The sequence below is a fragment of the Syngnathoides biaculeatus genome, chromosome 8 (assembly GCF_019802595.1).
Source record: "Syngnathoides biaculeatus isolate LvHL_M chromosome 8, ASM1980259v1, whole genome shotgun sequence".
Lineage (NCBI taxonomy): Eukaryota > Metazoa > Chordata > Actinopteri > Syngnathiformes > Syngnathidae > Syngnathoides > Syngnathoides biaculeatus.
Window position 1 is genome coordinate 20,099,888 of NC_084647.1, and position 14,727 is coordinate 20,114,614.

The 14,727-nt window shown below is 48.5% G+C and overlaps 1 protein-coding gene across 16 annotated transcripts in view; it reads left to right on the forward strand.

The window, feature by feature from the left end:
• The window catches only part of mecom (MDS1 and EVI1 complex locus), a 141,613-nt gene extending 134,027 nt beyond the window's left edge, over positions 1 to 7,586 (forward strand). For all 16 annotated transcript variants that reach the window (XM_061826440.1, XM_061826441.1, XM_061826437.1 and 13 more), the window contains 7 exons: positions 246 to 412; positions 580 to 657; positions 2,061 to 2,230; positions 2,384 to 2,528; positions 4,624 to 4,872; positions 4,959 to 5,145; positions 5,761 to 7,586. In XM_061826440.1, the coding sequence (XP_061682424.1) occupies positions 246 to 412; positions 580 to 657; positions 2,061 to 2,230; positions 2,384 to 2,528; positions 4,624 to 4,872; positions 4,959 to 5,145; positions 5,761 to 5,895 (1,131 nt within the window). In that variant the 3' untranslated portion in view covers positions 5,896 to 7,586. The remainder of the gene's footprint in view (positions 1 to 245; positions 413 to 579; positions 658 to 2,060; positions 2,231 to 2,383; positions 2,529 to 4,623; positions 4,873 to 4,958; positions 5,146 to 5,760) is intronic.
• Positions 7,587 to 14,727: the final 7,141 nt, after the last annotated feature.

Genomic DNA, 14,727 nt, shown 5'->3' on the forward strand with positions numbered 1-14,727 from the left:
TAGCAGATTGGCTGCGGCCGTTAATTCTTTCCGTCTGTCTGTCTGCGTAGGTGTTGTCTGTCTGAGAGAAAAACTTTCTCAAAGCATGTCAGGAATATGAATTGAGCAAATTGGGACCCTGTTGTACTGTATATAGACTCTATTGATGCTATTGTAACACACGTTTGTTTGTTTGTTTGTTTTTTGTGGGCAAAAAACACTTTCTTACAATCATCCGGTGTCATCTTCCTGTGGCCTCCCTGCAGATGTCAGCTATTGAGAACATGGCCGAGAAGCTGGAAACTTTCGGCTCCTTGAAGCCAGACTCGGGTGACCTCCTGCGTTCGGTGCCCTCCATGTTTGACTTCAGAGGTCCGCCGTCGACGCTTCCAGAGACGCTGCTGCGCAAGGGCAAAGAGCGCTACACGTGCAGGTGAATGCGGCGCACTGTAAACACGTACATGAAATTATCTTTGAATTTGAATGGCGGAATAATTACGGTGATGGTTGATTTATTTACTGTTGCAATTTGGCCTGCAAGGAAGATTATGTTGTTGTTGTTGTTTCACCAACTGCTTGCATCACATTTATCTTGGATAGATATTGCGGAAAAATCTTCCCACGTTCTGCCAACCTGACGCGCCACCTTAGGACTCACACAGGGGAGCAACCTTATCGGTAAGACTCTTTGGGACTTCATTTACATTATGTTTGCGCGATGATGTGTTATTGGCCATCGATAAACAACACTTAATATCACATCCATCCATCTTCTTTGCCGCTTATCCTCACGAGGGTCTCGAGAGTGCTGGAGCCTATCCCAGCTATCAACAGGCAGGAGGCAGGGTACACCCTGAACTGGTTGCCAGCCAAATGCAGGGCACACAGAGACAAACAGCCACACTTACAATCACATTTAGGGGCAATTTAGAGTGTCCGATGAATGTTGCATGTTTTTGGGATGTGGGAGGAAACCGGAGTGCCTGGAGAAAACCCACGGAGGCACAGGGAGAACATGCAAACTCCACAGAGGCAGGTCAGGGATCGAACCCTGGACCTCAGAATTGTGAGCCCAACGTTTTCCAGCTGCACCACTGTGCTGCCCTTAAAATCACATATTCACTTTTTTTTTTTTTTTTTTTTAAGAGGGGTTAATGAGGATTTCTCTGCAAATGACCCTCTGAGAGATGTTACAAACGTTTTGGTGTAATACCCCACCTGGAGAAATTTGTCTCCACCAATGGAAATGGCTGTCGTCAACAACACAATTCTTGTTTTTCCTACAAAGCAAAACATTTATGTTCAACCGCTCTAGGAGTTCGGCATTTTCAACAGTTCCTGAATTACCACCAATAAAACAAATTTGTTGTGACTAAAAATACCTTTACCTCGTTAATATAGTGAGTAATGCCTGGCCAGAACGGAGCTTTGTAGCTCCAAAGATGAAGGAATTTTGGCCCGAAGCTTGTGGGAAGCCTTTTGACCACAGGGGAGGGAGAAAGATCGGCGCGGGCCTCTTCTGCCCCGGCCCGGCCCGGCCCGATAGCCTCCATCCCGCTCACTGGCATGCCATTAAAGATCACCGCTGTTTATTGTACGGCAATTTCTTATGGCGATAACCAGGGGGGTCCTGAGGGACAGCCAATCGAGCAGGCTAATTCCAGCAGAAGAAAAGATGTAATCTTCTCGTCTAATTTTGCATGAAGAAACTTGGCGAGAGTGACTCGGTATAGAGCGCGATCTGTTGCGTGCTTATTGAATGAGAGAAGAATGCAATTTTATTGAGCTGGCTTGAGATAACAAGTAATTCTGTTTCACCTTAAACAAGCTCCTCCATCATGTCTGGATCTGTGGGTCTGCTGGGACTGTGTGTGTGTGTGTGTGTGTGTGGTGTGTGTGTGTGTGTGTGTGTGTGTGTGTGTGTGTGTGTGTGTGTGTGTGTGTGTGTGAGTGTGTGTTCCGCATCACAGATGCAGTTCTAATTCCCGCAGAACAAACCATGAGATCCAAAGCTATGTTTTCGGTTGCTGTCAAGCAGTTTTCTTTCCTTCCCTTAAAAATGCATTTTTTTTCCCCTGCAGGTGTAAATACTGCGACCGCTCCTTCAGCATCTCCTCAAACCTGCAACGGCACATTCGCAACATCCACAACAAGGAGAAGCCCTTTAAGTGCCACCTGTGCGATCGGTGCTTTGGTCAGCAAACCAACCTGGATCGTCACCTCAAGAAGCACGAGAACGGAAACCTGTCAGGTCAGGACCAAGAGGCTTTGTCTCTAATTTCAAATACAACACAAAATATTTCTGAAAAGGTTTATTTTCAACAACATACCTCAGGAATGTGTACCAAAAAATAAGAATACTGGAGTGGAAAAAAAAATGTTTTGCCTTTGTTTCTTTACGCAGGCACTGCAATGTCTTCTCCACAGTCAGAACTAGACGGGAGTGGCGCCATACTGGACGACAAAGAGGACTCTTACTTCAACGAAATAAGAAATTTCATCGGCAACACAGGACAGAGCCAAACATCACCGGACCCCTCTGAAGAAGGGTAGAGAAATATCCACAAAATCTATAGCTTAACCCCTACCAACAAACATAAAGCATGAGCCCAGAGTTAAATGTAGCAAAAAGACACACACATATGTTTTTTTTTTTCACTACAAATCTATTTTATTCTCCTTTATGGGTCCTTGTTACAGAGTGTATTCTATAAACTCTTTGAACAGTGTTTTGGTGAGGAAAAATACTTTGTTAAATGGTTAGCATTCCTAATTAGCATTAGCGCCCTAGTGATTGGCCTTTAATATTAAAAAATAATTATAATTACCATTCAGTTCACTCATTCGTCATATTATATGCAGATTATGTATCTGGTAGTGTCTTAAAACCCCTTACGATGCTTCCCTGATTTTCCACTGGGCCAACATACATCCGACTTCAACAAATGTCCATGCAGTAAAACTGGACAATGGCTTAATGGTTCCAGGCAGCGCAAATTTGCTTTTATTCATCATTTTTATTTATTTACGTTAGCCTTTTTTGTTTGTTTTCGACATCTCTACATATATTTTTGGTTTAAGGCAGGCACTATTGGTGGAGGAAAGTATTTTTGGGGGGCATTCGAGGACTCAGTTGGGTTACCCTTTTCTGTTTTTACACTTTTTGAGGTTGTTTAAAAAAGTATTTCGGTATGTCTCATATTTTAGGGGTGCTGGGATTTTCGTTTTAGCGGTGGTTCGGTGCCCTCAAAAATGCGCTCATGTCAACAGCTGTCTGTCTCTGTTAAGCGTGTATTTTGCTATCACCCCAGCCCATCTTGGTAATTGCATACTTTTCCAAGAGCAATCATGTGTGTCAACATCCAAGGAGATCACAACTCTTTCATGGATTCGAATCAGGTGATGTCTCTGTTCACGCGAGATCGTTTATGCATTATGCAAATACATTCTTCAAGCTGCGATCAGGGAAGATAGCGGCTGTGCAATCTGCTCGGCTCTCCGAGTTTGTTTTCACATGCCTGACGTCGGTCCGATCGCGAGCCCGATTGCGCGGTCGGATAGAGATCTCGTAGACTGCACGATGATTGGCCCCCAAGAGCCAAGAGCAGGCCCGGGAGCCTCTGGAGGACGGGAAGAGAAGACCAAAAGCGAGGAACGCGGCAGTTAGCCCACCACATCTGGAACCAACATGTCTGCCTACAGGAAGAGGGTAGAGGGGGTGGGGTCACGAGGTCGGCCTGTGTTTCCTTTCAAAACGGGGCGCTTCTGACTGCTTCTGATAGATACTTTATCCCCAGCAAATTACCACATTTGAAAGCGTAATTAGCGAATCTGTTTCCTTAATCACAGAGCTCTGGCCGGCTCTTCGAGAGTCGCTATTCTGAGCGGCAAAATAGCACCTTGTCAGACCCCGACTTACACGGTCCCGGTCGAAGCGCGCTCTAAAACTCTAAACTACGGTATCAACAGCTGACGAAGAACAAAAGATGATACATTTTATTTCTGGACACCCTTAATCCCTTCCCATCAAGGGTGAGGGTGCAATGAATCATGTGATGACGTGTGTCAATTTCCGAACGTCACTTCTCTTTCTCCAAGACCTCTTAGTGCATGTTTTCTAAGTATCTGACGAAAGACATCTCAGAGTGTAATTAGTGAATCACTCTCAATGTGGTTCCAGGTGATTTAGCAAATGGCGGTTTCCTGTGCCACTGAGACAGAAGGAAAAATGAAGACTCTGGCAGTTTGGATAGCTGGTTCTCTTTCCCTCCGGAGGGATAGCGGAATGGATCGCTTGGCAATGCATTCATAATTCAACTTCCAAATGGGGCTGTCAGCTAAATATTTTCCCTATTAGATGATTACTACTCGATAGCAGTGAAGATAAACAAGACGAGAGACGGAGCACTTCGGTTAAGTGCTGCAAATGATGAAGTTGGTGCTGCTGCTGTGCCCAGAGGGGCCCGGCAGCCCGGATGACAAACGACATTCCGACTCTGTTCTGTCCCGGCTGCCATGTCCCGCTTTGCCGCTTAGTCCGATGCCGGACTCTGAGGAGCAGAAGAATGTTACAATAACATTCAGAAATCGCAAAGAAACTCAAATGGCATTAAACCATTTCCGTTGTGTACTGTGGGTTTGCAGTGTCAACGGCACCTCATTCCAAGAAGGAAAGCCTCTACTGATGGCCAGGCACGGGTCACACGACTTGGAAGATGAGGAGGCAGAGGAGCTTGGTGTTGATGAAGAAGGGGAAAAATCCAGCAATGCCTTGAATCAACCCCAAGAGGAGGTGCCCCCCAGCAACATGAGTGACGACATCATACCAGATGAAATGGATTTTAGTCGGACAAATAACAACTTGAGCCAGAGCTGTAAAATCTCTCCAAGGAGGTAACTCGAAGATCTGAATACAGCTGTCAGTTTTTACTTGAAATTGCTAACTTGAAGATGTTTTTGTTTTTCTCCTCGGTGTCCAGGTATAAGGATGAAGAAGAGCCGAGTGGCTACCCCGCCTTGGATCAGATTCGTCACTTTTCCGACATCCGCAAGCTGGAGGAGAGTGAGTTGAGCGATGGGGAAGCTGATGACGACGACCAATCGTTTGCCCCCGCCTCGCTGACGGAAGCCGTCAAGCAGCCCCTCTTTAGGAAATCCAAGTCACAGGTAGCAACTTTCCCCAAGCACATACTGGATATTGGAGTCCCTACTTCTTACGTACTTGATTCTATTCTGGGAGGCTGGTCGACCTGATTTATTAGTAATTCACCTTCCCCATAGAAAGTAGAATCAAGATGTTCAGGGTCAAACTATACAACAATTTTAAGTAACATTTTTAACATCCCTAAGTGTCATCCACTTGGGCAAATAAAGGTTGAAAAGTTGACAAATAATGTGCATCAACTTCCATGATTTTTTGTTAAAATCTGGAACAACATTTTGGATTGTCATATCATAAATGGTAATGTTGAGGTATTGGAAGCATTTTTGTGTTACCAAAAAATGAACAATAATTGAAAACCCCATTAGCCTTGAATTCTGATTCGAAAAGTAGTTCAGAAATTTTAGGTGTAAATATGATGAGGCGGTTAAAGAATTAATATTTGACACTGGTTTTTTTCCCGGTATGACGCAGAGCAATTCTGGAAATAATAGCAATAATAACAATTATTTTCAAGGTCATATCTGTGCAACAGTGTGGGTGACAATTGATGGCAATTTGTGTTTTTCGCGTACGGCAACTTGAACAATGTTCTCATGCCTCCGGCTTCATCTTCCCAGGCATACGCCATGATGCTGTCCCTGGCAGAAAAGGACTCCCTCCACCCCGTCGCCCACACGCCGGCCTCAATGTGGCACAGTCTGGCTCGGGCTGCTGCCGAATCCAACGCCATCCAGTCTCTCAGCCATGTATGATGATGAAGATGACGCCCGTTTTTCACATTTTACGCCCCCCGAATTGGGAGCCCATTGCGAGGTGGGGGCTCTTTGGAGTGACTGCAAAGCAGAATCACTTGAACCCTTCTGACTGCTGAGTGAAGCGCCTTGCGTACAAACACACACACACACACAAAACAAGCAGGGTCCTTGCAGACCCCCAGCCCAGAAAACCTCAACTCCCGCAGAGAAAAATATCCCTCCGAGACCCGAAAATGGATTTCCTCCCGTGGCAAACAACAGAATGACACGATCGTGGTGGAAATGGTCAATCTAAAAAGTAATAATAATAATAGCGGTATTTATTCTCTTCATTTGCACACCAAAGGCAGCTGGTGGACACGCAAGATGTGCTGACGTATCTTTGATGGCCTGCATTCACTGCCCCCTTCACACAAAGCAGGGTGAATATTAGGAGTTGCTCATGTCTGAAAGGCAAGTTTGTGTACCTGTAACAAGAACACTGTTTTCATGTATATTCGAAATGTATTGCAATTCAAACCCACCCGGGGCTGTCCACGTGTGTTGCTTATGGAAAGAAAAAATAAAAATAAAATGCACTTGATGTCATGAAGGGCGGCGGCAACCTCGGTTCAAATGACTCCAGATCCCGACAAGTTCTTATAAACAAATAACGGTAGCCCCAATGTGTATTCACGGTGTGTCTGCACAATCGTTGCACTGTACACGACCGTTCCGTACTGCAATCCATCCTGCCCCGTCTGCGCTATCTGTGAAAGGTTATAAATAGATTTTTAGTGGACGAAAACAAAACATGTTTTTACTGAGATAAGTAGCCAGTGCTGAAGTTAAATGTTGTTCTGTAAAGGGCATTTGTCTTTTTTTTTTTTTTTTTTTTTTTAATTTCCCTCCACCCACACCATTTGAATCCTTCCTAGTCAGCCAACAATACCACTAAATAGCCAGAACACTAGTTGGTAACTATTTCATTCTCATGTTTTTCATTCATTTTAGACAATCATGATTTTTTTTTCTAATGTCGTTGGTGTTGTTGGTGTTGTTGTTTGCTGTTGTATGTTGATAATTGTATTTATTTCTCGGCAAACTGTAGTTTGTTTGCTAAATAGCACTGCTCCGAGCCCCGGGTGATGGCAGATTCCTCTCGATCCCAGACTTTCCCGGGATTTGTAGATTCCATTCCAGTGCCGGATAGTATTAAACATTACAACTCAGTCCTTATTCTTTTATTGGAACCGGTTGATGAATAGATATTAGTTTTTTTAATGATTCAATTGTGCAAAAAAAAATTATGTAAAATTGAAAAAAAAATCAGTATGTAGGATGAAATCATTAAAAGACAAAACAACCCAGGTATCATTTGTTGATAAGCGCATGGTTGGTCTGTTAAGATTTGTGTTGACATTTTCTACAGTTGTCTGCAAGCTTGTGTGACGTTCAGTTCATGTTAAACCTTTGTGCCAAATTTAAAAAAATATATATATATAAAATAAAACAGACTGCTCTTATGTATTCTCCCATTTTGAGGGACCCCCTTTTTTTGTCCTTGTTTATAATCGATTTAAAAAAAAAAGTAATCAGCAAGTTGAGGTACTTTTGTTTTAATGCTTTTTACAATGTAACTGTTATGCATTTCAATTCAAATAATGTGGGAGGAACAACTCAATAAAGGACTACAATGTGGATTGACATTTCTTCCTTCCTGTCTTTAATCTTCCGCGGAGATTTGTCTCCCGTGTTCATTTTTGGATCCCCCACCCACCCTCCGCGGCCCATGTCGAATGCCCATCATTATGGCACCAACACGGCTTTTTAAACATAGGTCAGAGAAGCACCTGGCGCTTTCTTCTGGCACTCCCATGGCCTCGAAAGCAAGCCGCAGCCTGAACTCTGCTCCTCTTCCTTTTTTTTTTTTTTTTTTTTTTTTTAAATATCCCGGGCATTGGCTTCCACCATAGAGGGTCTCGAAGGCCCGAGTGGGCTTGAATGTGGTAGTGGGAGCGGAGGCAGGAATGTGTCCTCTTTATTTGCGTCTGTTTGTGGGGCATGATGGATGAGGCGGGGAGATGTGTTGACCCGGCTCATCGCTCAAGCGCTCAATAAGAGTCCCATCGGGTGCTGCAGGCCCCCGCGTCCCGCACCCCCTTTTCTGTCACCGCTGCCAGCCAACGTGGGCGGACGTTGCGGCCGGGAGGGTTCGGAGGCCTCGGCGGCGCCATTGTCCGCAGGGCTGAGGTGGGGGCGTGCTGGGTCGGGCGAATTGGGCATGACGATCTGGATGTCTGCTCGGCGCTGACGCTCCACGTTTACAGTGCTCGTGGTCCAATAACGGATGAGGAGTTTTGTTGAGGGGTTGGCGTCCGCCCCTCAGGGCTTCAAGGGGCGTCCACCTTTGATGAGGTCGTGGGGGGTCAGGCATTGTTGATGAGGTCGACGTGGGTCGTACAGCTTTGATGAGATCAGTTGCAGTGATGGTGCAAGGCGGCTTTATAATGGAGTGGTCGTGACAATGGTCCTGACTGGGACTTTTGCCACCTGTGCTAGCATTGAGCGTAGCTAACAAAGTAAAGCGCTCTTGGGTATGTTGTGAACGTGTCCACTAACAAGCAAAGACATGTTTATTATCTTGACGTACTGTGATATGTTGCATGCTTGACATTAGCTATATTTTGTCACAGCTAATTTCAATATTAAATCCCAACAATTGAGCTTCTTACTTGGGGGGGGGCGCTTCTCAGTTCTAGAGTTCTTTCAAGACACCACTTTCATTCAGAACATGTCAGCTAATTCTGTGGCCCTCATAATGCAAGAGACTAGAATGAGTATCTTAAATTAAAAGCCAAAATGGACGCCAGAACCATTGGGATTTACACTAGCCAATCAGTAAAGCAGGGTAATGAAAACAATCAGTAATTATTATAATGCAACGAGGTTTTTTTTTCATCAGTTTCAAAAGTAAAATGAGTAGACTCAACTGAAAATAATGGAAATTAATTTTTGTGTATTTCAATGTACCAACTTTACTGCAATTTGATAAATTAGTCTTGTTTTTTCTGAATACTTTGTGTGTGTGTGTGTTGTGTGTGTGTGTGTGTGTGTTGTGTGTGTGTGTGTGTGTGTGTGGTGTGTGTGTTGTGTGTGTGTGTGTGTGTGTGTGTGTTGTGTGTGTGTGTGTGACTCTGTTCACATGAATACTTTAGTTAACGAAGTATGTACACAAATGTATTGCAGTACAAGTTCAACGACGTGTAACTATTGAATTATTATGTCTACTGCCCCCAAGTGGCCTCTAGTGAGTCTAACAATTCCTTTTTTCTTTTTTAAATACTGTTCACGTGCTGTTGGTTTCATTTTTAATCAACACAGTAAATGAAGTGAAGTAAAACCCAGTATCCTTTCATTTTTGTGTGTGTGCCAAAGTCATGGTTTGTAAAAATGGATAGCAGAAACCAGCCACTTAACTTTCACTTAAATGTGGGAACTAAATGACTGGAGCTTTTGCCACCCCACATTGGCCACATCTCCAGACTGGCGCACATGAAATTGCCTGGTATGGCCTATGTAATTATGTTAGCTACTAATAGAATACACTCCCACCCCCCCAAAAAAAAAAAATAATAATAAAAAAAAAACACAAGGCCACAGCTTCTAAAATGAAAAAAAAATGACTGCACCCAAACTGTAATGAATAGTTGTGACAAAAGAAAAAGGTTATTTTATAAAGGAAACTGTAACTGTATGATGCCATGATGCCACTCTTGTTTCGTTGGCATGACTAATTGGCATCATGAAGTAACAGCTTTGCAAAAAACGCCATCGCGGCAGGGCTGTTGAGTGTTTTAAGTACAAGGAAGCGCATTAGTATTGAGCTGCAACATGCGACGCCAATACAATGTATGTTTTCAGACACGTGGGCACAATGCGGGCAACCCCCCGTGTGGGGCTCAGAGGCACTCAGCTAATCGGGCATCTGGCACATCCTCGTCCCCAAATCCATCATACAGCTCCTCAACAAGCCCCATCCTCTCTTTTTTTTTACCCCCCCTCCATCCTTATGCCGTTCATCCAGGCAGTTGTCCCTGCGTGGCATGTAACCGTAACATACATCATGCCCCCTCCAGAGGGAGGGGGCCGCCGCAGTTGGCAAGCTCTCACGCTGATTGACTTGGCAAACATGCTGAATAAGGCACCAGGGTGCAGGGGGGACAGTGACTGAATGGAGGGAGAGGGCACTTGTTGGCACCTAAGGCAAATGTGTATTTGTCTAATGAATATTGTAAATCTTGAATAATAGGGAGTAAAGCTCTATTTTTTTATTTTTCTCTACACCCGGTATAAAGAATGACATTCAAAATAAACCTAGTTTCAAGCCCAAGTGGCATTATTGTTATTGACGGACCATCGGAGTGATTCCAGGACAACACCGAAACTAAGTTGCATATTTGTACGAGAGTAATCAAAAATTGTTCATCTTCTTTCTTACCTTTCGACCTGTCCCATTAGGGGTCGCCACAGTGTGTCATCTTTTTTCCATCTAAACTAATCTCGTGCATCTTCCTTTCTAACACTCACTGTCCTCATGTCCTCCCTCACAACATCCATCAACCTTTTCTTTGGTCTTCCTCTCGTTCTTCTGCCTGGCAGCTCTATCCTCAGCACCCTTCTACCAACATACTAACTCTCTCGCCTCTGAACACGTCAAAACCATCGAAGTCTGCTCTCTCTGACCTTGTCTCCAAAACGTCCAACTTTGGCTGTCCCTCGAATGAGCTCATTTCTAATCCTATCCAACCTGCTCTCTTCGAGCGACAACCTCAACATCTTCATTTCTGCTACCTCCAGTTCTGCTTCCTTTTGTTTCTTCAGTGCCACCGTCTCTAATCCGTACATCACCAACGTTTTATAAACTTTGCCCTTCATCCTCGCAGAGACTCTTCTGTCACATAGAACACCAGACACCTGCCGCCAACTGTTCCACCCTGCTTGGACCCGTTTCTTCACTTCCTTACCACACTCACCATTGCTCTGGATTGTTGACCCCAAGTTTATGTTAGTGTGTGGTGTTTACATAATTCACCCGCGGGACCTCGAGTTGGGGTGCGGGGTTCCGCACGGACTGTTTTTGTTGTTGCGCTTCCGGAGGAAAGGTTAACTGAGTTCCCGCCGTTATGCGATTAGTTTGGTGATGTCGAACAATAAAGCAAGTTCTGTTTCTGTGTCCGACACTCCGCCTCCGACTCCTTTTCTCCGGCGCTACACTGGTGACCCCGACGTCAGTCCCGGCGTTTTCGAGACTGAAACGAACATGGCAACCGCCATCCTCAAATTGCCGGAGTTTTGGGAGACGTCCGCGGCAGCGTGGTTCGCACAGACTGAGGCTCAGTTCGCCCTCCGCGGGATCTCAGATGATTCCACGCGTTACTACCACGTTGTCTCAGCACTCGGGAGCTCAACGGCGGCCAGAGCAGTGAACTTCATCACCTTTCCCCCGGCCTGAGATAAGTATGCTGGGATCAAGGCTCACCTTCTCAAGGTTTTTGAACTTTCACGGCCGGAACGTGCCCGACGTCTGTTGGCTATTAATGAACTGGGGGACAGCAAACCTTCCGAACTCATGGAAATGATGCTAAACCTGCTGGGCACGGAAGAGCCCAATTTCATTTTCATGGAACTGTTTCTCAGGCAAATGCCACCGCATGTTCAGACGGCGCTCGCGAACAGTACTATCACTGAGCCCCGGGCCCTGGCCGAGGAGGCCGACCGTTTCTTCCTGGCAACCCCCTGAGACGCTGGCCGCGACGCGCAGTTACTCACCTTCGGGCGCGGGGGTGGCATCCAGCAGGGGCCCCTTCGGCACCGACGGCCGTGCTGGCACAGGCTTGTGCTACTTCCATGCCCGTTTCGGTGCGAAAGCGAAGAGGTGCCGCGCCCCTTGCAACTACGACGCGTCGGGAAACGCCAAAGCCCACGCTTCGCAGCGGCCGTGAGCGTGGGCGCGAAGAGCCGGCTGCTGTTCGTCAAGGACAACCTTTCCGGGCGCAAATTCCTTTGTGACACCGGCGCCCAGAGGAGTGTCCTGACGGCCACTGCGGAGGACGCCGCTGGCGGGACTCATGGGCCACCCCTACTGTCCGCTAATGGCTCCCCTATCCGCTCTTATGGCATGAGGACTGTGGACTTGTGTTTCGGGAGTCAGCGCTTCACATGGGACTTTGTCACTGCGGATGTCTCATTCCCTCTCCTCGGCGCTGATTTTTTTTGTGCCCACGGGCTGCTGGTGGATGTTAAGAGGGGCCGTCTGGTGGATGCACTGACTTTTTCCACGGTCGCCTGCGTCCGCAATGAGGCGACTTATGGTGGTCTCTCCAGTTCGCTATCGGACGGCACCAAGTACCAACTCCTCCTTGGTGAGTTCCCTGTCTTGACACGGCCCACTTTCTCCTCTACCACGACTAAACATGGGGTCGAGCACCACATTGAGACCAAGGGCCCCCCGATCCACGCGAGGGCCCGACGGCTTGATCCCGAGAAGCTAGCAGTCGCTAAGTCCGAGTTTGCCAACATGGAGCGTCTGGGCATCGTCCGCCGCTCGGATAGCCCGTGGGCCTCGCCACTACACATCGTCCCTAAACCGAGTGGTGGGTGGCGACCGTGTGGTGACTACCGCCGCCTTAACGACGCCACTACGCCCGACCGCTACCCTGTTCCACACATTCAGGACTTCTCAGCCCACCTGGCAGGCAAAATCTTGTTCTCCAAGGTCGACCTGGTGCGCGGGTATCACCAGGTTCCCGTGCACCCCTCAGACGTTCCCAAGACAGCTGTAATCACTCCGTTTGGACTGTTCGAGTTTCTGAGGATGCCGTTTGGTCTTAAAAATGCGGCACAATCTTTCCAGCGTTTAATGGATTCTGTGCTCAGGGACTTGCCATTTGTGTTCGTCTATTTGGATGACATCCTCGTCGCCAGCTCCTCGGAGGATGAACATCTGATGCACCTCCGCGACCTCTTCGCAAGACTTGAGCAGCATGGCCTGATCATCAACCCGGCAAAGTGTGTTTTCGGGGTGCCCTCTATCCAGTTCCTCGGGCACCTCATAGACAAGAACGGCGCCGCCCCCCTTCCGGCAAAGGTGGAGGCCGTCTCCGCTTTTCCCCGACCTCGCTCGGCTCGGGGCCTCCGGGAGTTCCTGGGGATGGTGACTTTCTACCACCGGTTCATCCGCCGGGCGGCCCACATCATGCGCCCGCTCTATGAGGCTCTTAAAGACAAGGCCCCCAACCGGGACGTTGAATGGACGGCCGAGAGGATGGAAGCCTTCGAGGCTACGAAGGCCGCACTGAGTCGTGCCGCTATGCTGGCTCACCCGACCCACGGGGCCCCTGTCGCTCTCACTACCGATGCATCGGACTACGCTGTTGGAGCCGTATTCGAACAGTGGGTCGGCGGCGCCTGGCAACCGCTTGCCTTTTTCAGCCGTCAGCTGGTCCCCAGGGAGCGCAAATACAGCACGTTCGATAGAGAGCTCCTCGGCCTCTGGCTGGCGATCCGCCACTTCCGCTCCCTATTGGAAGGCCGTGAGTTCACGGCATATGTGGACCATAAACCCCTCACTTTCGCCATGTCCAAGGTGGCCGAGCCGTGGTCCGCCCGCCAGCAACGCCAACTGTCGTTCATCTCTGAGTACACTACGGACATCCAACACATCGCCGGCAAATCCAATGTGGTCGCGGACTGCCTCTCCAGGGCGATCGTCGGCACTGTGCATCTGGGTCTCGACTACTCCCGCATGAGCGCAGACCAGGCCTCGGACCACGGGGTGCAGGCCCTCAAGACTTCTGACACGGGTTTGCGCCTGGAGGAAGTCGCGGTTGGTGACTCGGGCGTCAGGTTGCTGTGCGACCTCTCGGCTGACCAGCCTCGGCCGCTGGTCCCTGCAAACTGGCGAAGAGCTGTTTTCGAGGCGGTCCACAACCTCTCCCACCCCGGAAGGAAACCGTCCGTGAGGCTGGTGGCCCAGAAGTTCGTGTGGCGCGGTCTCAAGAAAGATGTGCAGGCCTGGGTTGACTCGTCCGTGGCCTGTCAGCGGGCTAAGGTGCATCGCCACACAAAAGCCCCCTTGGAGCCCTTTGCTGTCCCCGAGAGGAGGTTTGACCACGTCAACGTTGACTTGGTAGGTCCACTTCCTCCCTCGCACGGATTCACCTACTTGCTCACCATGGTGGACAGGACGACCCGCTGGCCCGAAGCGGTTCCCCTCTCCTCGACAACGTCGTCAGACGTGGCCCGGGCGTTCATCGGCACGTGGGTTGCACGCTTCGGGACACCGTGCGACCTTTCTTCAGATCGTGGCCCTCAGTTTACCTCTGAACTCTGGAACGCAGTCGCTGAGAGTTTGGGGGTCAAGCTGCACCGCACTACCGCCTATCACCCCCAGGCGAACGGTCTTTGCGAGCGGTTCCACCGCTCCATGAAAGCAGCCCTGCGTGCCGGCTTGACGGACGGCAACTGGTTGGATAAGCTCCCGTGGGTCATGCTCGGCCTCAGGTGCGCCCCCAAGGAGGACCTGTTGTCCTCATCCGCCGAACTCGTCTACGGCCAGCCACTGCGGGTCCCCGGCGAATTCATCCCGGACGCCACAGCGCCCTGGTCCGCAGCCAGGCAACGGTCCTCCCTGCTGGAGCCCGCAAAAGGGTTTGCGCCGGTTCCCACGTCGCAACATGGCACCCCAGCTGCCCGGCTGCCCCGTCACCTGCGCTCTGCGGATTTTGTGTTTGTTCGTCATGACGCCCACCGTGGACCTCTCCGCCCCCCATACGACGGGCCGTTCAG